Below are 22,383 nucleotides of genomic sequence, written 5' to 3'. Positions count from 1 at the left end.
GATGTTCAACTAGGGAGGATTCTTATGATGGCCCTGCATCTGTGTGGCCCCAATTCTGTTCTTATGGCTGTTCTATTCACTGAGCTGTTTATTTTTTATTTTGGTTTAGTTATATTTAAGGCAGCATAAACAAGTTTGTTCTTGACTTAGCAAAGTTCACTATAACAAAATGTTTTTGAGAACATCAGCTGTACACTATTTCTGTGCTATTCCAATTAGCACATATACTAATTTACAGATGCAAATTCCACATGACCTCAAAAGACAGTTTTCCTACAGTAGTATAAAAAGGAACAATTTTGAAGAACAGAAGTCCAGTCCCTCAAATACTCATATTTTTATAGAACTGGGATTCATGCCTAAAGTCCTCTGCAGTGCTAGGATTTTACTGAATTTACCAGAGAGTTCAATGAGCTTTATACTTTATTCGATTTATATCCCATCTTTCATACAGAAGTTCAAGGTGGAGTAAATAGTACTCATTTTTCCCCACAACAACCACCCAAGTTGAGTTGAGAGAGGGTGTGTGACTGACCCAAAGTCACCCAAGGAGCTTCCATGGCTGATAGAGAATAGAATTTGGGTCTCCCTGAAGCTAGTCCAAACTTTAACTTCTGTGTCACAATAATATAATACTGTGTCAGCAGCCTTTTGATGGTTGGAGGGCTGCAGTCAATAGGGCAATAAAAAAAAAAGTTAGCAGGACCACATGCCAGCCATGGGGAGGATCAAGATTTTCTGCATGGGTCTTCTTTGGTGTGGGAGAGGTCTTTCTTTCTTTCCTTTCTTTTTTAAAAAAGGGGTCATAAACTTATTTCAGGGGCTGTACTTCAGTTTTTGTATGTTCCCCACCTTAAAGTAGCAGGAAATTATATCTCTGATTTTCAGTGAAAGAGTAATCCAGGAAAAACAAAAGGAGGTTCAGGAACCACATGTGCCCTTGAAGCCATAAGCTGCCTGCCCCTGATGTATAGGAGAGCTAATTTTCCTATGGTTGCATAGCAAAACAAAACAACAAATAAATGATGAAATATTCAGGAAGCACAGAATAATACCATAAATCACTTTGCCAAAATATATACATAAGTAATATGTAGCCATCATTTATCCTGTATGAAATTGCCCACTGATGCTGTTCTTTGCTGTTTGTTTTAAAAACCAGGTATGAGTAAAGCAAAGGGACTTTACTTTCAGGTGCTTTGCACCACAAAGGCAACTCACTTCACCTTGCTCAGACATTTATGTCCACAATTGCCAGAACAGAATGCACCTCATCTGCTAATGCACACAGAATCTGCAGAAGCTTCTCTGGCTGCTCAAAATGCTGTGAGAGAACTCTGAAGCGATGCAAAGTGAAACAATGCAGAAATGTCACTTCCTTTATCAGATGGGGGAGATGCTACTGCTCTGAAGCCAAGCCCCTCTGAAGCCTTTGCTCAAAGCCCGGAAGCCAAGCCCCTCTGAAGCTATAAACAGCCCCAGAAAATGCCCTTTTCTCATGTGGAGAAAGTGGGCTTAAAATCAGGCAATGATGCCATCATTAATCTTCAATTGTGTGGCCTGAGAAACCTGTGGCTTATTTCCATCCAGCTTCAATGATCTCAAAACCCTGCCCATAATTTTGTGCAATTTTGGTACTAAAGTATTACTCAAAGTTAGATTATGAAACTATTTTTACAAATATGGTTTCCTTTGAGCTACAATTAATCATGGTCTCTTATTTTTTTCCCCGAAGAAGTATAGTTAATCAATCTGAGAAAAGGATATTAAATAGGCTTCCAGCCATAGTTTAACATTCAGGCTTTTTTGCAGCTGTCAACCATAGTTTGCTAGTACATACAAACCCCAGGAATTGCAGTTAAAAACTTCCTGATTGGCTTGTTTCCCTCATATGGGAGCTGCACCCGTAGCAAAACAACTTTTTTGTATCTCAAGTTGTTATGCAGAGATATGATTCCTAAACCAGGTCCAGGAGTTCAGTACTGATTTCTACATTTCTGATTCCTTTTGTTGCTCTTCCAATCACTTCACTTCACCAGTACAGGGCAAATATTTGCTTCAGAATGCTAGTGTGCCATAATAATGATAACAGGTCAATGCTAAATGCAGACACAAGTAGCAAATAACCTACTTTTAATATATACAAAAAGTCTGTGGTACATTCCTGTTTGTTCTAGAGTTAATAATTCAGATTTGGATTCTGACAAGTAATCCACTTTTCAGTCATATTTATTACATATGTGATGAGTAGAAAAAAGTTTAAGAGAGCAATCCTGCACATGTCTATTTAGAAATAAGCACCACTGTGTCACAGGATACATATGAATAGTTCAAATACATTTGGAAGCATTTCACTCTGACTATTCTTCAACCATTTATATGATAAAGAGAACTGTGGAAAAGAAAAGTAAGCAAAACAAAAATGAAACAGTGACTTACATTTTGCTTCTGAAATATTCTGATTGGGTGACCAGACCAGCATACCGAGATTCTCTCTCTCCTGAGATCGCTTGGCAAGTTTAGCTGACAAGAAAATAAGATATAAAATGTGTTAAAAGAAAACCTTCCCACGTTAATTTTCATCACCTCAAAGCACACAACAAAACAAACAGAAATTAGTGAAATCCAAAATGCGGAAACACAAATGTACCCTCTCTGCAAGATTTGAGACCCAAAGCATCCTTCCATTCACACAAATAACCAAAATGTGTCTCAATAGTATTTTGGGGGAACAACTGCAGACAGGAAAAAGGCAAAATGTTTTGTTCTGTCTGAGGACATCCCCAAACCCCCCTGAATTAAATTGCAGGTATGCAGCAAAGACTGCTATTTTATTCATCCTGCACTGCTAGCCAAGGGGAAAACAGAAAGCCAGCAAAGACAATGCTGCCTGCTTTGTGTCAGCATAATGAGCCAAGTTAGGTATTAACGCTAGCAGCGCCAGCCATCACAAATATATAGACATTCAGGAAACTGCCTCACACTAAGTCAGACCACTGGTCTACCTAGCAGAGTATTCTGAACTACACTCTTGTTAAACCCTTCCTTTTTTTTAAGCACCTACAGTATAACCCTTCTTCTTGTTTGGGATCAGAATGTGATGAAATGTGCAGCAAAGGATACTCGAATGGTAAGGAATATCCATCGCAAATTTCAGACAGATAGGTTGAAGAGTATCTGTATAAAAATAATAAAGGCTGGATAAAAAAAACTTCAAAAAACTTTAAAAAGGGGGAACAGGTAGTTGCACCCCTTTCTGAATGTGGAGGAACAAACAGTGGAGGGCTGAAGTATAGCACATTCACTAACTGATCTGTTCAATTAAATAAATCAGTTGTTAGGTCAATCATATAGGGAGCACAGCTAATATTACCACACAGTTGTTCAGGCAGCAACCGTAGGGCTGGGCAGCGCTTCAGACTCAATCTCCAAAAGATGCTTTGGAGCACATGAGAGTGCAAACCTAGGCCCTCTCTCCAGCACCTTAAAGCAGTTTCATCTTTTCCCAAGACTGCATGACCACCCTCCACAACCACTGTGCAAACCCAAGAAAGGGAGGGGCTGCTTTAAGATGTTGCAGACAAGAACTACATTCTATCTCCCCAAGACACAGTGATTGGATCACAATGGTGATCTTTCTGATTTGAGGCCAGACATGGAGGCTGAAGCCAATGCTGCCTTTCCTCCCCACCACGGTCTTTTTATATAAACACCAAAAGCTTCTTCTCCCCACCCTTATTTCTGGATGGCTGCAACAGTACTGCCACCTGCCGCTCTGGGGAAGGAGATCAGGCCTGGAGCACTGAAGAGGTCCAGTTTTGGAATGAAGCCATTTCCAACCTCTCCGTTTCACCTTAGGAAAACTTATTAAAAGTTCCTTATCACCCCACTCCCCCTAGGAATCCAGGTTTTTGCTAAGTTCAGTGCAGACGTGTAAAAGAGATACATATTCTGAGGTCTGGTCCCTAATTCATTAGCAATAGTTAAAGGGAACCATTAAAGAACAAAAAAAAGGGAAGAAAACCCTGAAGCAACAGAAAACACCCTTCCCCCCCACCCCCACGGCTCAGATTTTCTCCCCCACATAAAGCATTGCTTAATCACTCTCATTCTCTGAATCTGAAGTAATATCACTATAGGACTGCTAGCAGTTTCTCTTTATTCTGCTTATTTTACCCTTGCATGTGCTGACTGACTTCTTGATGTAGTACATTTCCAACTTTTCAAAACTATTTCTTAACTCTTTTTATTTTATTTATTTTTTGAGAAAAGGGCAAGAAAAGGCTTAGGGAAGGAGTTCTTAAACTCTGAAACATTATAAACCTCTAGAATGATAAATGAATTTGGATGATCCCACTCCAACTATAAACTAATAATTTCATTGAGGTAACAACTGGGCAAGAAGTACACCACTTACTTAATTATTAAATCAAATAATGAAAACAATCAAATCAAATAAGACAATGATAGAACCCTATAACTCTGTACAGTAAAACTGCTTTATTAGAAATACGGAAAAAAGAACACAAATTTAAAACCGTATTTTAACAGAAAGGATGAGCATGCTTACTTTTGCCTAATTCCTGAAAGCTAGGCTTTACGTTCAAAACAACCACTCATTTGCCAGAAAAGTCAGAAAAAAAGAAGGAATATTCCATTTACAAAGGTTGTTTTGTCCACCAGATAAAACAGTGAGTGTTCCTTGCCTTAAATCAGCTTCTCCTAAACAGTTATTAAAATGCAACAGCTTGCAAAACACTGGCAGGCCGTAAATTTCTTCAGGCATTCTCTCCCAACACATCTGTAGTGTGATAATGTCACAGTCCCATCATCTCATGTCCTTGACACATGCTTGTTGCTAGTTAAACCCTTCCTCCGTTCTTAACACATTCCTCCTTGCTGAAGCTTCACAAGCCCTCCTCAGTGATAATTCCCTCTTTAGAGTGTGGGTTAGGTCAAAAGGTCAGAGGTTTGCACAAGAGCCTTATGCCCTCCAGGTATGATTATTCCTGCTCTGAAAAGCAAAGATAACCGTATTAAAAACAAAGGAAAAAAAACACTCAGACTAAAGCTTTGGAAAGGCCCATCTGCTTTTCATTCAGCATATTTTTGCATCAAACTGGTAAGCCTGCCTAGAGAGGGCTTCAGAAGAAGGCACTCTCTTGTGATAACACCCCTCACCAGTTTTGCAAGGCCCCTACTCAGACCCAACACCAACACCACATTGAGAAGCAATGGCTTCGAGAAAGAACAGGGGGGAAATATTTTCTTTCCCCAGACTTCCATTTCTAGATAAGAATCAGGAACTTAGAACAATTGATTGGGAAAGATGCCCTGTAATATACCAATCTGGCATCCTTCAGATATGTTGGATTACAAGTCCCATACAGTACGGATGAACAAAACTGGCCTAAATCAGGCAGAAATAGAAAAGGAAAGATGGTACAGAGACAATCAGGCAGCCGAAGAGCAGAGGCAGGGAGGTGAAACAGTGTGAACCGTCTTATTCAAGAAGCGGTCTCAGAAGGATTTAAAAGAGAATGTCTTGACTTGGCTTAAAGAAAAGGGGAGGCTGTTCCAAATATAGGAAATCTAGGATATAGGAAACACCTAACAAACTAAACCGCATAAAACTCCAGCAGTGGAGACCTGCATCAGAGGAGTTTATACAGAAAGTGGGAAGTAAGAAATTGTTCAAGCGAAGCAACCAAGAGAAGGAAGTGGACTTTTAAAATAAGAGTAATAGTACTGCATATTTCCAAGAACTGAAAGACATTGGGTTTATATACTTGATCACTATGAAATCAGGAGATTTACAGAATTTGTCAACAAGTAGTTGGTTGACTGAACAGTCTCTTGCATAAATAACTACAAAGTTCTAATCAATACACAACAAAATATTGACACTCAAAAATAAACAGAAGAACAAGAAAAAGAAGAAACAGAAAAGGTATTTAATATATTAAAGCCAGGGACCAAATAAACAGCAAATCAAAATTTATACCCACAGACTTTCGAAGAAGGTGCTCAACAGTTTTCAGGAGATTTTAAATAACATATTGGAAAAAAGTTAAATATCTCCTATAATTGAAAAGTTAGCACAAGAGAAAACAATTTTTAACAACAGCTCACAAAAAATCTATTTTATATATATATATATATATATTAGCTGGCTTTCATGCCTAAAGGATCAGTTTTGCAAAGGTAAAGCAGGAGCACTGTCAAAAGGTTGCTCCTGCTCTGTGTGGGCAAGCCCACAGCTAGTTTTCAGCAGTGGCTAAACCTAGGCGTCTAGCCATCTCTCAAAACCCTCTGCCAATTATGAAGTTTTGTTTATTATTTACTGGTGTATTTATTAATAAATTTTATTCACAAGTAAAAAAAGTAAAGGTTCCCATTTAGTCATGTCCAACACTAGGGGGCAGTACTCAACTCCATTTCATGGCCGAAGAGCCAGCGTTGTCCGAAGACACTTCCGCAGTCATGTGGCCAGCATGACAGTTGCAACCTTCTGGTTGACAAGCCTGGCATCTTAACCACTGAGCCACCACGCCCCCTTTTATTCATGAGTGGGGTTACACAAATTCATTTATCATATTTGGGGGTCACAGTATTGCAACTCTTGAGAACTGATTTAGTTCTCAAGGGAACTGAGAACTGGCAAACCAAACTAAACCTAACCAATCCAAGGATTGTTATGAATTATTTGTAATTGTGCCATGCTTCTAAGATGATCTTGGATTGGAAGCTCATTCTGGCAGCTATTAAATTAGTGCCATGAGACAAATGAACTAAAGAGATAAGAACTGATGTTCAGGTTTCTATATGAAAAAATTTCCCCATATTCATTTAACAAAAGTAGGCCAATGTTGAAAACAAGAAACTGCAAACTATTTTGTAGGACTGCAGTCCTGCAACTGCAAAGAATATTAACATTTTAACTAAACAGCTGGTAAACAAAAGAATAACCTTGTGGCTACAATAAAGATGTCAAGCAGTTCCCCACGAATCAACCATGCTAGTAGTCTATTAAAAGAGATAGGGTGTGGCTGGCTGAGTTTGGCAATAGAGGTGTGCCAAGGACACTTTCAGCACCACTGAATAAAATGCATCAATTGCTGTATTTGCTACTGATGTGTAGATAACAGGTGGAAGATAAGATGCTTTTTTAAAAAAAAATGATTATCCAAAAGTATGAATTTGAATGGTTGTTTCTGAATAATTCAAAACCTATATCAAGGTTCAGATCCTCCTAGAATTGTTCTATCATTAGATGGGACTACAACCCTTTGCCTCCAAGCTCTTGCCATCCTCCCACAAATGGCATTCCACTTCCAGGAAGAGCTGCTTAAAAAGTTAGGAATGTTTTGAAGCAGATATTCTTTGGGGGCTGCACTTGAAGACAGGCCCAGTGAGAAGTGCCTTGAACAGCCAGCTTACTGGAATCATTCTCACTTAATCTGGACTTTTCTCAAAGACCACTTGATGACAGAAAAATCGTGGGAATCTACAGCTTTTCCTGACCAGACTGGGGATAGGATCATGTGCAGTTCATGAATTACCCAAACATTTAAGCGACCAATCCCAGTTTAATGTTCTGTTAAATTATAGCCTGTTTTTGAACATGATCTGTCACTCAGAGGTTTTCCTAGTTAATTCTTACCAATGTACTGTATGTTATCTGTTTTTGTGCCTATGGAATCCTTCTTTTTCAGCATTATTACTAGAGTTTCACTAGAAATCATAACTGAAATTGAGAGGTTCTATCTAAAAGAGTAGATGTAAAGAATTCTGAAATTGTTCTAAAATCAGTAGGACTTTCAGAGCTTCTGTGCATTCCCAGGTTCTCATTGGGATTTTCAAAGTGAAACTATAAATGGATTTGGAGATTCATTACAGAATAAAGTTATCTGAGGAATTTTGCAGAGAAGAAACAAAGGAACAAATTTTGCAGGGATTATTTTGTTTAGAATTTTTATACAAACTGATTGATTTATTATCCATCTGCACAATGGATCAGAGACGAAGCCTCAATTTAACAGAAAGCAGAATTTTATGTTAATATACCTGTAAATTTAATTCCAGAATCTTATAAATAAAGAAATGCAAGGGGAAGGAAGAACCCTCAAACTACTTCTCAGTAATCTAGCACGCCAAACTAAATTGGAGGGGTTTTCTCTGGTGCAAGAACTACAAAGCTTCAAATGTTTTGCTGCAGAGAGTAGGATTTTGCTGCACAAAAGGCAGGCATCTGTTAAAAGAAGCATGGACTGCTCTTTCATATCAGACATTTAATCTGATAATTTTTTGCCAAGAAAATATGTGACATTTTCAAAATACTCAATTTCATCTAGTTGTATTGCTATTCCTATTGTACAATTTAATTTCTTCAGAATCTACTGTATTTTGATCATTTATTAAAAAACAAAAAAGAACTGCGCAGTCCTCTCCCTTTTTTCCTTATTAGCAGGGATGGGCAGGTCACAGCCCACAAGCTGCATGCTGCCACCCGCCCCTTTGTTATTGCATCCTAGAGCATCCCACGCTCTGCCCCCAAATCCTCAGAATAAATCTACTGAAATTCAGAGGCAAATCACCAATTCTCAGCAGCGGAAATTTTGTTTCTAAAAAGCCACTAAAGCACTAAAACCACCACTAAAACAGGCAGATTAAACACATCTAATTTTTTAAAAAATCTATTTTACTTTAAAAATTAACCTGTTCCTTTTGCACCCTAGGTTCATCTTCTCAAGATTCAAAAACAAGCTTCTCCAGACTTCAGAACGCATCCTTTGTACATGTGTATTTGGATGCATTCTTTAAAAGCCCTGCTAAATATGGTACAGTAGAACATTTCCAAACCAAAACTTGAAAATTAAGTCTTTCTTTATAAATAAAGAGCTACAAGCTAAGCAATGCTTAAATCTTCCTATTTAACAATACCCTATTATATCTAAAAACCAAATATTGCATTTAATACGTTCTATTGTGCACAGTACTTGCAATACAAGCAACAGTTTAACTTAGGCTTTATTAAATACAATACAAAACCAACAGCTTATCAGTGTAACAACAGAAGCCAAAACTAAAGGGAAAAACATATATGACAATCATGCATCTTTGATAGTTGATTGATTTTGTAAACAAGATGTTTTAGCTATTAGAGACTTTTCCTCTAGGCAGGACTAACTTATTAAAGGCTATCATACGTAGTACTGTCAAAGAAGCTCACATAAATGCTACTACAGGTAGTCTTCGAGTTATGATGGTAATTGGGACCAGAATTTCTGTCACTAAGCAATGTGGTTGTAAAGCGCAACATCACATGACCACATCACTAGAGACAGCAATCCCGGCAGTCCCCGTTGCCATTGTTAACCGAATCTTGCCCAGTCGTTAGGTGAGGACCAACCTTGATCCAAGCCATTCCTGGCTTGGTCCCTCCCAGCCCTGACCTTCTGTAAATTAAAGGACTGCCTCCCCTGCCTCCTCTTCAACTCCCCCCACCCACCTATCTCCCTCCCATCTCTGCCTTTTGGCCGTGTTGCACAGTGGCACTCCTCAATGGCAATGGCAATGGCACTGGGGCTGAAGTAGAGGCCTGGGGCCTTCAGCAGTCTCAGCTGCGCCCAGCTGACCTTTGGAAAGCTTCTGAGGCTTTCTGAAGCATCGTGAGAACGGCACGTGCTATTTGAAGAACAGCACAAGTGGCCTCGGGAAGAAGGCCTGGCATGGCCAGCAGCTGACTCACACAGGGCCAGGCTGAGCACGCCTTGTCAGCAGCAGATGATGATGAAGGTCAGCTGGGGGCAGCAGGGCCTGCGGAGCACAAGATGGTGTAGGAAGCTGCGACTCTGTGCTGTGGCGCTGGGGTGGCTGGCCGTGGGGCAGGGCTTGAGGTGGCACTCCTCAGTGGCGGCAGCGGCACTGGGGCTGAAGTAGAGGACCTGGGGTGGTGGCAGCCAGCTGAAACTGCTGAAGGCCCGAACCTCTACTTCAGCCCCAGTGCTACTGACACCACCGAGTGCCGCTGTACAGGGCAGCCTAAAGGGCAGATATGGGGGGGGGGGGAATAGGCAGGTGGGGGTAGCTGAAGTGCCCCTGTGGTCATAAGTGCAGGCAGGCTGCCAAGCACCCAAATTTTGATCACATGATCATGAGGGCGCTGCAACGGCTGTAACTGTGGGAACCAGGCAAAAGTACCATTCATTCAGCACCACCGTAACTTCAAACAGTTGCTGAAGGAATGGTCGTTACATGAGAACCACCTGAAATGCATTAGGGCTGGTATGGCCGGGAAAGTCATATCAAAGTTGCACTACAACAATATCTGCATTAACTTTAATGGGTGGATTCCTTAATGCAGCATCATTTCTTTTTCTCAAGGTTGCATAGAAACCTGAAAAAATTAGGCTTCTTTAACAAAGAAGGAAATGCTGCACATGTGGTAGGTCTAAAGTACTTCTTCTGAATCATGTTCAAAGTGTGCACACAGCCCTACCATTTTTTTAAAAAATAATCTAAATTATGGGAGAGAAACCATTTGGATTTTCTGTCAAGTACCAAACCATCTCACCTGTCAGCGATCAAATGAAGACAACACTTCCATTAAAAAAGTTTCCTTAAGAAAAGTGTAGGGCTCTCCTTTCTTATCTTTAAATTTGGTAATGCTTCCAAAACCATGTACTGCTGCAGGATATTGAGAGTAAGTTCAGGATATTGAGAGTAAGTTCAGAATATCTCAGATGCTCCTTTGCTGCAGGCACCAATATTTCATACATTTTTTGTCTGTTGCTCTAGGATATTTATCAGTAATAAAATCTCCTACCTCCAAATCACACACCTCTGCAACTTCTTAGTATAGTACCAATTCCATAATGTATGTTTTTAATGTTTTAATGTTTTTAAATCAGTGACCTTCCAGTATCAAAGCTAACGCAGAATACAGTACGTTTATGGACAGAAATCAGGAAATCAACTTACGGTTGGTAAAGTGGCCAAATCACAAGCAAGGCTCCTTGCAATCTCTCTCCTGCAAGCAAACAGCCACACTGAATCCTCCTCAGCTTCAGGAACTAGGGTCTGTGTCACCCGGGGCAAACATGGATTCCACACCCATTTTGGCACACACACACACCCAGAGTATTTGGGTAGGCATTGAAGCCAAGCAAAAATTAGTTATTTCCAAGACAGGTACATTTTGCAGACTTGTGAACATGCATAAATATTGAAGAAATGAACTCTCTTCTGAAAAGCATTTTTCATATATGCCCATGTTTAAAAAGCAGACTATATGCCTCTCCTGATAAATAAATTAGTAACACTCCCTAGAAACAAACTACTGTATATTGTTAGGAAGCACCCGATATGATATTAAACCACAGACCTGTAGCCTTCAAACCCAAAACCCCAAAACTTTCTAAAACCAATTTTCAACATACGCAAATTCTTGCCATTAAGAGCTGGCAAAAAATTAGAATGTTAGTTTTAAAATAGGTGTATCACTGGTGAAATAAAAATTCCTCTCTCTCCCTCTAAAATTTTTTTTTTTTTAAAGTTCCATCCATTCCAACTGTTCCCCACAACCCAAACTGAACCTGGACCCCGGCTCACCCAGGTATCAGACAAGAGTAAGCATCCAAAAACAATTCAGCCAGCATCCAGATCATTTCAACTTCCATTTGTTCTGAAGGCTACAAAACCCAACTTGAACATATGTGGGATAGCCTAGCAGTCTATCAGAAGCCAGGAGATTAAAGAAATGGAGCTGCATTTATCTGAAGATAGAATTTCCATGCTATGATACATAGCATTCTGTGCATGATGAAAAGCTTTGAAAAAAGCAATGAAAAATTCAACATTTCTGCATGCGGTTTTGTTTCCAAAATGCCAAAAACAACATGGCATTGGAGATATGTTTGATGTATAGACTGATCCCTACTTGGTTTGACTATACTGTTTGGGAGCTGCACATAAACAAAACCTTCACTCATATTATGAATTTCCTTCCCCTGAAAAGGCTATTTTGGATTTCATGTCTTAGATATCAAATTCCTTTGACCTTCTTTTTACAAGATAAGGTAGAATCCAAAAGTTATTTTAACTGCACCTGTTGGAAATTAATTTTGTTATCAGGTGTGTTCTTTGAACAGGAGACCGTTACAATACTTCTGTTACAGAAAAAAAGCTACAGAAAGCTGCTTTAAAAAAAATGACCTCCAAATTCAGTGTTAGGTGCAGAGCTATTTGCATAGTACTGTATGTTGGATCCCAATTGCAAGATGGAACAGTGTAAGCAGAATTTACAAAAAGGAGACCTCAAACTGAAAAGCACAACTAGCACTATCATTTGGTATGACAGTAGTTATGCCAAAGACTGGAAAATCGAGTCTGAAATCCTGATTAAGGGGTAAAACTTACTGACCAGTCACATACATCTTCAATTAACTTTGTGGATGATATTTTATGAGATGATGGAAGGACATTACAAGCTGCTCTGAACTGTTTGTGGGAAGTACTGAACTGATGTCTACCAAAATCCATTTAACCATGTTTAGTAATCTAGGTTTAAAACCATGGTTAACAAATCACACTGACTGGATTCACAGATTACACAATTTATGGCTGAACCAAGTCATTCTATGTATGCATTTAGGAAGGGGGTTTTCTCCTGCATTCTGCCCACCAGTGAAAATTACTCTCCAAATTCATTTGTACCATATGGAAAATATATATGTTTTTGCACATTCCCAATGTGTTCAACCCTCTGTTCTCAGGCACATGCAATGCTCCCAAATCAGGTATAAGCCCTCCTCACCTCTCCACCGACTAGAAGTCCAGTCACTAGTCTCTGCCCATTACATCTAATTTAGCCACTATTCTCCTTAGCTAAATTCAATCACTAACCACAGAGCTATCAGTAAAATTAGATACTGAGCCAAGTAACAAATAATGCTTCTTTAGAGATTTCTTCCATAAGGACATGTGCTTTATTCCTCACCTTGTGACAATTGTGCATACAGGCTATTCAGAAGTTCCAACCAAAGCATGGGTAACAATTTAATACCCCCTCCTTTGTCCTTTACATTTACATACTTCCTCACAATAAAAAGGGAGATTTTTGCTTCTGTGTCTGCTTGTGAGGATCAAACTCTTGCCAGCTTCTCCTAATGATATTTAGAAAAGGGGGGGGGGGTATCCCCAAGGAACACAGAATCTTTCAGTTCTGTATCCATAGCTAAACCAGAAGAGCTGCAACCCTTTTCAAGGATATGCTCTCAGTAACAACCTTTTCCTTCTATATTTATTAATGCAGGAGACAAAAAAAAGAGATCTTTTCTTTTCATGACTTCTCCTTCCCCATCCACTCACTAGCATTCACTGAAAGAACAGAGGGAAAAAAGACAGTATATCTCTCACCCATTTTTAACTTCCCAGACTGTGTAGACAAAAGTAACATAAAAAACCACAAAAGTTTCATTAATAAGTATTAAACAAGCTTAAGGATGTACATTAAACCGCAAGGGAAGGCAAATTACGTACCAGCAAACTCACTAAGAAAATGACTTTGCTAATTTTTCATACCTGTCTTGCTCCTGTTTACCACACCCTCCACCCTAAATTTATTGGGCCAGCTAACTGGGATTACAAGAGTTTAATCCTCCACAGTTGGACATCAAAAGGCTATGGAAGACTATTTCAAATAATTTCTGCTGTTCCATTTTCTGAGAGAACTCTATGATAAAATTGGTCAAACATTAAATTGTTTGAGGTCAGTAAGGAAGACCTGGAAACCAAGGAGAGAATCTTCTATCAGTATTGCTGTCAATGTGTCACAAATGCATTATCAAAGAGACATTTCCATCACTAATATGTTTCTGTGTGTGTGTATGTGTAACTCTAGATCAAAGGAGCTATATTCTATCGATACAACTGTAAAGGCTGGCAAAGATCACACGGAAAAAAGAGTTTGTGCTTTTCGTTTCTATTGCTTTCATCCACACCTCAGTAATTCAGTCACCACCCATCCAGTTCTAATCTAATCAAACCATCACTATACACATATTCCATTGGTGTTGAAAGTCCTCAAGAGGAAAGGGCAAGGTAACACAAAAGCACCCTCTATAAAAAGCTGAGAAAAGGTTTCCTTTGCAGGACATCTCCATTATTTGGGTTATTTAATGAAGCCTTCCCAAACATTTGGCACCCTCCATGTGTGCTGGATTACAGCTCACATAATTCTCCCCCATGTTTGGAATTATAGAATCTTTAGTCCTATATCTCTGTTTCTCTCCTGTCATCTCTTTACTTTTAATCTAATCACGGCCAGTTCAGCATTTTTTTAAAGATGTGTATTTTATAATAACTTATACATTTGAGTACTCTCTAAAATATATCTGGCCAATGTATGTGCATGTAAATTTATATAATACTATTTTTGCAAGAGTTACACAAATAATCTTATTTTTATTCTATTTTTCATCCAAGAAGCTGAGGGAATAGTTAGGAAGAGCCCCTGATAACAGCACTGTGTGGTAAGAAAGAGGGAGAAATAATGACTTAAGCCACCAGGAAGCTTTATTCCTAACTGAAAATTAAAATGCAGGCAAAACCTAGCCTTCTAACCAGTATTCCAAACAAATCTCTGCTAGCTTCTCTATAATGTCCTCTATATATTTTAAAACACAATCTAAAAGCGTCCAGGATGAAGCACATTAATTGTGATGGTGACTTCTTTCCAAAATAAATGTTCTTCTCTCACCCTACTTTTTTGTTCTAGTTTTGCTTCTGCCAGATTCTCTTATACATTCAAACATAATCTGTAAAAATGATATAGTAGTGAGAGGACCATGAGAATAAAATCATACATGGTGTGGCAGAAGGAATACTCATTCTTCTATAAAGAAGATTCCTAAACTGTCCAACGAAGATGTTTTAGTATGATAGTTGCAGTCACCTTCTTGGGTTTCTTTAAAGGCAGATCAGGCATATTCATGGAGGAGAAGCCTGTTTATAGTTACTAACTATGATGGCAATATTCTACCTCCAGGATCAAGGGCAGCAAGCCACCTAATATCTATTACTGGGGAATAACAGCAAGAAATAGTTGTGCTTTCTTACAGGTTTCTTGCAGGCATCTGGTTATGGATAAAAAAGACAATAAACCATTTCATGGGCTCCAGCAAAACTCTTATGCTAATTCATGAATGCCCTAACTTAATCTCCTGTGGCATCCTTATAACAGAGGTTCATCCAGGCAGCCATTAAATAGCAGCCATTTGATTGCCACCACCAAACCTATAGGTGCAAATATATGGTCTGAAGTTTTTTTTTGTTCACCATATCTGGTAACAGAAATGTCACATTAAAATAGTTTGTAAGCATCATTGCAGCAAATTTTTGAAACTAAAGTAGTGTATTAATAATAAATAATAAATTTGGGTTTGGGTTGAAATTTGAGATTCAGCAGAAGCAAGTGGCTTGGGTACACAAATGTGCTGAGGGTCCTACCCAGGAAATGGCAACCAGAATCAGAAAAATGCTCAAAAGTTTTTCCATGCATCCTTAGTTTCCTCGGCACAGTTTTAGCATGCCAATGATGGGGTGAGTATTTTGGTTATTACTAGTGCTAGACAATTAGGACTCCTAAACCTTTCTCAATTTGTTACAAATCACCAGGAAATCTACAACAAATCCTAGCGTACTTTTATCCATTCCTGACAGAGGCCATATAGGCCTAGAAAGACTAATGGGGTTTGACTTAGCGTAAGCTTCCTAAAATATTCTTCTGCTCAAACTGACCAAAGCAAGACCATAAAGTAAGGTCTTACAAGACTGTGCATCAAGAGCAAAACCAGAAGTGTGACATACAAATGGATGTGGAGGTATATGACAATTTGCCTGTGAGCAGAATTTTGACTAAGTCCACACTTTGGACTCAAAAGTAATACAGTAAGCACCAATGCCAATACTTTCAGTCTCTCACAACTTTACAATGGATTGTCTATTGTACTAGAGCTGGAAATGGTCTGTATCTATAAAACAAGAAAGACCATATCTAAGCACACATTTCACTAAAATCACCATACCATGCTTATTTTATTACTAACATATTTCGCACCATTATCTTGAATATGGATGCCTTAGTTTGAACTCCAAAGTGGCATTTTTTACAGACTGAATTTGGATGACTGCCACTACTTCACCTCATAATACAGGTAGTCCTTGCTACTTACCACTCATTTAGCAACTGTTCAAAGTTATGACAGCACTGAAAAAGGAGACTTATGATCGGTCCTTGAAGTTGTGGCTGTCACAATGCCCCCATGGTGACAGCCACAAACAGCACTTATTTACAACAGTCACAGTGTCCCGCGGTCACATGACCACCATCTGCAACCTTCACAGCCAGCTTCCAACAATCAAGGTCAAGAGGTAAGCCAGAACGAAGTTGCAAGTTGTGGTCACATGACATCACGCTTAATGACCGCAGGTAATTCTCTTCATGACCACAGCCAAAACTGCTGGCAAGGTCATGTGATGTTTCACTTTACAACCGCATTGCTTGGCGACAGAGTTGCCAGTTATACATAAAATGTATAAACTTGTATTGAAATTTGAAACAGAAGAACAAGTGAAAGAATGTATGATAAAATGGGCTAAAATTTTTGGTTACAATACACAAATGGAACAATGGGAAGATATGTGGTTGAAAAGAATGAAATTTACATTATGTTCTAATCTTAAAGAGAATGTTTATAAAATGATGTACCATTGGTATATGTCACCAGAGAAATTGTCTAGAATCTATAAAGGTACTTCAAATTTATGTTGGAAAGGTGAACAACAGGAAGGAACATTTTATCCTGTTTGGTGGATGTGTAAAAAAGCCAGAAAGTTTTGGATGCAAATACATACACTAATTCAGAAGATCTTAAAGACTAATATACAACTGAAACCAGAGGCTTTTCTTTTGGGATTGATGGATAGACGGTTGGAAAAAAGTCATGGAACTTCGTTTTTATATATGGTAACTGCAGCGAGTTTATTATAAGCTCAAAAGTAGAAAGACTTGGCACTACCCACAATAGAGGAATGGTTGGTGAAGATGATGGAACTTGCAGAGATGGTCAAACTGACATCCTTGATTAGAGAAAAGACAACATCTACATTTATTGCTGATTGGAAACCCCTTATAGACTTTTTGCATGAAACAGAAAAAAATGATCTCATGATTTATGGCTTTGGTTAGTAGAAAAAATAGTAATAGATAAAAGAAAGCTTTTCTTTTTGTAACCATAGAGTAAAAGGTAATTTTGTAATTGTACTTATATTTGCTGCAAAGAAAATCAGAAGCTACTTCTTTCTATTACTTTTCATTCTTTCTATTTGTACTTTTTTTTCTTTTTCCCTTTACTTTATATTAGTTCTTGTTAGTTTTTATCTGCTATTCAAAACTTAATAAAAAATTATGGAAAAAAAAAGTTAAGCAGAATCCACTCAGGTCAAATGGCAACTCAACTTATTCTTTCCCCAAAGTTTGTTGTGAAAATCAGGTTTGCCTATTACAATCCAGAGAACTTTCTTTCACTGATTTACTTTTACATTGGGGTGGGAAGAAAGAAGTCTGATCTTTTTCATTTTGATGGATTTTCATCTTCTATATTAATTAAACACATAATAAGAGGGAAATAATTTTGCATTGACAAAATTAATTATTTTACTATATATAGTTAAAACAAATGAAGGAATAATTAACTTGGCTCAGTATTAATGGATTTAAATCAAATTCTCTAATATTAACTTGTTAGTTAAATATTAATTGGCTGGTATTACAATTAAAATACATAAAGTTTACTTATAAAGTATTTTTATATTAAAAGTATGTACAAAAATGTTGATTGTTCATTCAATACACCTGTTATACCAGAGAGTTTAGAGCCACACATACATATGTATGTATGTATGTATGATGTATGTATGTATGTATGTATGTATAGCTGGCTGGGTGACTTTGGGCCAGTCGCTCTCTCTCAGCCCAACTCACCTCACAGGGTTGCTGTTGTCGGGAAAATAGGAGGAAGAAGGAGTATTAGGTATGTTCCCCACCTCGAGTTACTTATAAAAATAATAAAGGCAGGATAAATAATATACACACATACATACATATGCAACACCAGGCAAAATTCCAAAGATTCCTAGCTAGCTGTTTGCAAAACACATTCTCATGCACAGAGTCTGCTCTGTTTCAACTCAGTTCTAAATTAAATTGTTAAATTAATCAGGAAACAGTTAAGTTAATCAAGAATTCAACTCTTGGTGAATTACCATATTGGAATTATTGGCTTAATACTTACGAAAGGGAAAAAAAAAACAGGAATCATAAACCATGATCCAAACCTGTTTTATAATACCAGGCTTGTTTGGAAGTAACAAGTCAGAAGTATGCTTAGTATGTATTGGATAACACAATAAGCTTTCAAATTCAACTTCATTTACCTTCTCTGGAGAAAGAATAGGGTTATCATATCTGGGCTGAGCCACTTACAATTTTTATTTTTTAAGAACGCTTGCAGGCCCAGAAGCAGCTTGGAAATAAAGGAAGCGCTTCCCTGGCTTCCCTTTTTTTTTAACAGAAAGGTTTTTGGAAAGATGTAAAAAGTCAGGAAGAGCAGGGAGCTTTTTTTTCTTACTTCATATTTTTAATATCTTTTACTTATTATTTCTGCAATGTGCTTAATGTTGTTTACCCTGAAAAGCAGTAATATGAGCAATATGGTTATGTATGAAACATGTATGCATACATAAAAAATTATACTCTTATAGAGAAGTTTAATACTGACATCACTCTGAAACCAAATAATAATAGATTAACTGGGTTATTGTAACATGTGTATGTAACATTTTTAAAAAAACAGTATAATAGAGGACAGTCCTTCAAGTGAGTTAACAGCTACTACTATACTGTAATTGGCAGAAGACTAAATTACAAATTGAGTCAGTCTCCAATACTATTTGAATTATTTGATCTCATTTTTCTACTTAAAGCTAAAAATGTGGACCTAGTAGGTTTCTACCGGACACCCCATTAAAAATAACAGTTTTGTGAGCGGGGAAAGGACACCAGGATGATTTCAGCAATGGTATTTTCCTCTATTATTCTCTCGCAAGTTGTCTGCTGAATCCCTGCATTTAGACAGTCACCGGAGGAGAGAACTCTGAGACTTGCTGCTTTTAGCATCTAGGTCACATGGTGTCTCACCCTCCTCACATCCAGGACTGCCTCCCGCTGCAGTGATTCAAAAGGGCTCATTCCAATACTGCTTTTTTCACCATCACCAAAGCAGAGGCACTCACCCTCTTCCTTCTAACTCCTGGGACTGAGAACTGGCCCAGTCTCCCTCCAAAGCAGGCAGCTTGGCACCCCAGAAATAAACACATGGTCCAGAAGGACTTTTACAGAACAAAACATAAGCCACTTTCGGCTTTTTTAAAAAAGCAAGCCCCAAGGCAGATATAGTAAAACCATATAGAATTTCAAAAATAAGCTCATAAATCAGCACACTGAACAACAGCAGGCTTGACAAAAGCTAAGCAGATTCAGTGTCTATCCTGCTGGGACAAAGACAGCACCACATAATTTAAGTTCTTGCATTGAGAATACTCTCTCTTAGATTGCCACACAGCAATTGACTAGAGAACAAGACTTCTGAGAAGGTATCCCCACTAGATCTTTACTGCTGGGCAGGTACATAAGTAACAACCCTTTGGATAGCACGGCCATGAATAGCGCACTACTTCTTGTACCTGGTTCCAGGACTCAGTTTACACAAAAGTCATCCTCTTCTTGTCAGCATCAGGTGGGGCAACAGTAGCTGTCACAGCAACCAGTTCTACTCACCATTCTCCCTATTCTGAAGGGCAGGTCTTCCCTGTGGGCAAGGCTAGAATCACAGAATTCCAGGAGCAGAAGGGAATTTGGAGATCTTCTAGCCTGCCCCCTGCCAGAATATAACCATGGTTATATCCAAAAATATAACCATGGTTTTTTAACTGTCAAATGAAATTACTAATCACTTTGCCACTAGCCTTTTATTATTATGAAAGTCTTTTGAATTTCCTTTTTAAAGCATAGAAATATGTTTTTCTGGGGAAGATGCTTTCTTGTGAACTGAAGTGGGGATATGAGAAGTATGAAAAAGCATTATTCAAAAGAAGTTCAACGAAAGAGACCAAATATCTGGTATGAATGTAATTGAGGATAGCTCTGAATATATATCTCATAGGAGCTTTCCTTCAAGGAACCCAAAGCAAACTACCTAGTTTTCCTTCCCAAGTTCACTTGATCCTCACAACTACTCTGCAAGGTAAGTCAGGCTAAATGATGGGCCAGTTGACCTCTAAGTGGGGATCTGAACCTGAGCTTTCCTGGTCCTCATTTAACACTTTAATTACAAAACTACATTGGCTCTAAGAGTCTGAGAAATGAACAAACAAGTTGGTCTGCTTTAATGTGGCTCACCCATCCACTTTCTTCAAGCACCAACTCCCCATTCCTACTGTTCAAATAAATCTGCTTAGTTCTACAAGTCTGTGTTTGTGAGTCTTTCTTTTCTTTTTTTTTAAATCCTGCTTCTCAGAACTTTGTGATTGCAGGAAAAAAGACAAAGTGTTTTTATCATCAAGACTGCTTGATATCTATACCAAGTTAGACCTGCCTAGCAACAAGTTGGGAGTTACAAACTCATATCTTCCTTCTTGCGTTCCCATGGCTACTGTCACCAACAGCGAAGTTAGCAGCCAAGCACAATCAGCTGCAGGGTCCCAGGGGGGCCACATTTACTGGAGGAGAAAGAAAATACCAGTAGTAGCATGAGTAACCTAGCAGGTATGCTTCCCATCATAATCCACCTGTCTTTCACAAATACAGAGAAAGAGCTCAAAATCAGCTTCACATACTGTTTGCACAGGATTGGAAGCACAATCAGGTATCTCTTCAATCTGTTAAGGTTTAAAAATCACTGTAACTAGGAAAGGGGAATGGGGGGAAGACAATTTCAGTCCTTGAGAATTGCTGCTATGTCACTTAGACACAGGATAATCTTATACCAGATAAACTACAACTCCCAGCATTCCCGTGGTTCAGCAATATCTGGAAGGACACACATTGCCCATCGTTTCCTTAAAATCTGTTTTCTACTTTTGGAATCCTCAATGGGTCACCCATGGATACTACAGCATACAGATACATCTGCCAGGCTATCTCCATTCTTCCACATGAGGTTTATTTTGTTTTTAAAAGTAGGCAGTAGTTTTCTGGACTGGTTGGAAGGGAGGGAAAAGGACTGGTCATGCTATGCCCAAGAATCAATAGGGAAAAGAAAGAGGTGGTGGAAAATGAATTACATGAACCAAGGGAATGGGAATCATGTTTCCAGGCAAGAGAGATTTGGAATTAACTGATAAAGGATGACAGGCTGATAAAGTGATTTGGCTGGTACACAGAGAAAAAGTTTTCTTTTGCTAAATGGGTGTTTTGCATTCTATAAAACAGATACTCAATTGCAGCAGAAAGTCATGGGCTCAAAATAGTATTATTGGGTTTAGTTCAGCCCAAGCAATGTTCTTGTGCAAATGATATCTTTTCAGCCTCATTAATTTGTGCCACTTCCTGGCAGCTCTTCAACACTGTCTCAATGTTATGAATGAGTGCACAGGGCCAAAAACCTGGGGATTCTTGGCTATTTGAATTGTCAGTGGCTCTTCAAGGCTTCAGAGAGTGGCTTTCTTAGCCTTATTGGAAAGTCCCAAGCACTGAAGCTGGGAACTTTGCATTCACATCATGAACACCATCACTATACTATTTACCTTCACCTAGAGGTCATCTGCCATGGGCATTGCAGTGTTATCAATCTGAAATTACATAAAGATGAAGTACAAAGTATTTTTACTGTGCAGATATTGTACCATACTTATAAGTATTTTAAAAAAATAATTATTGAACAGGGTCTAAGACTGAATATAAAAATGAAAGCATACAAGGGATACAAGAGCTTTCACAAGTTTGCACACTCAGTCAGAAGTCCTTCTTTTCTCGCCACAGGTATGAATGGGCAGATGCTAATAACTTGGTAAGGAGAAAGAGGACCCAGCATGTTCCTAGGGATTAACAGGCACTTATTACCTTGTGCTTAGCCTTGGAATCTGTTAAACTGGGCTGCAGAATAACAAAATTAGCAATATAAAGACACAGTTTTAGATGTATTGAAGTTGGGTTCCTGGGCTGATTAGGTTTAGACAGGATTATGAAACATTACAAAAATCATTCTTCCAATGGATGAAGATGTGGTGCTATCACTTAATCGGTTATCTAGAAATGAGGAC

At 38.5% G+C, this 22,383-nt stretch overlaps 1 protein-coding gene across 2 annotated transcripts in view; it reads right to left on the bottom strand.

The window, feature by feature from the left end:
* RCOR1 (REST corepressor 1) overlaps positions 1–22,383 on the bottom strand; it is a 138,038-nt gene that overhangs the window by 94,952 nt on the left and 20,703 nt on the right. For both annotated transcript variants that reach the window (XM_063290358.1, XM_063290359.1), the window contains exon 3: positions 2,440–2,523. In XM_063290358.1, coding sequence (XP_063146428.1) covers positions 2,440–2,523 — 84 coding nt within the window. The remainder of the gene's footprint in view (positions 1–2,439; positions 2,524–22,383) is intronic.

This window comes from Candoia aspera, chromosome 1 (genome assembly GCF_035149785.1).
Source record: "Candoia aspera isolate rCanAsp1 chromosome 1, rCanAsp1.hap2, whole genome shotgun sequence".
Taxonomy (NCBI): Eukaryota; Metazoa; Chordata; class Lepidosauria; order Squamata; family Boidae; genus Candoia; species Candoia aspera.
The sequence above is the reverse complement of the archived record's forward strand: the minus strand, read 5'-3'. Positions and strand labels throughout refer to the sequence as shown.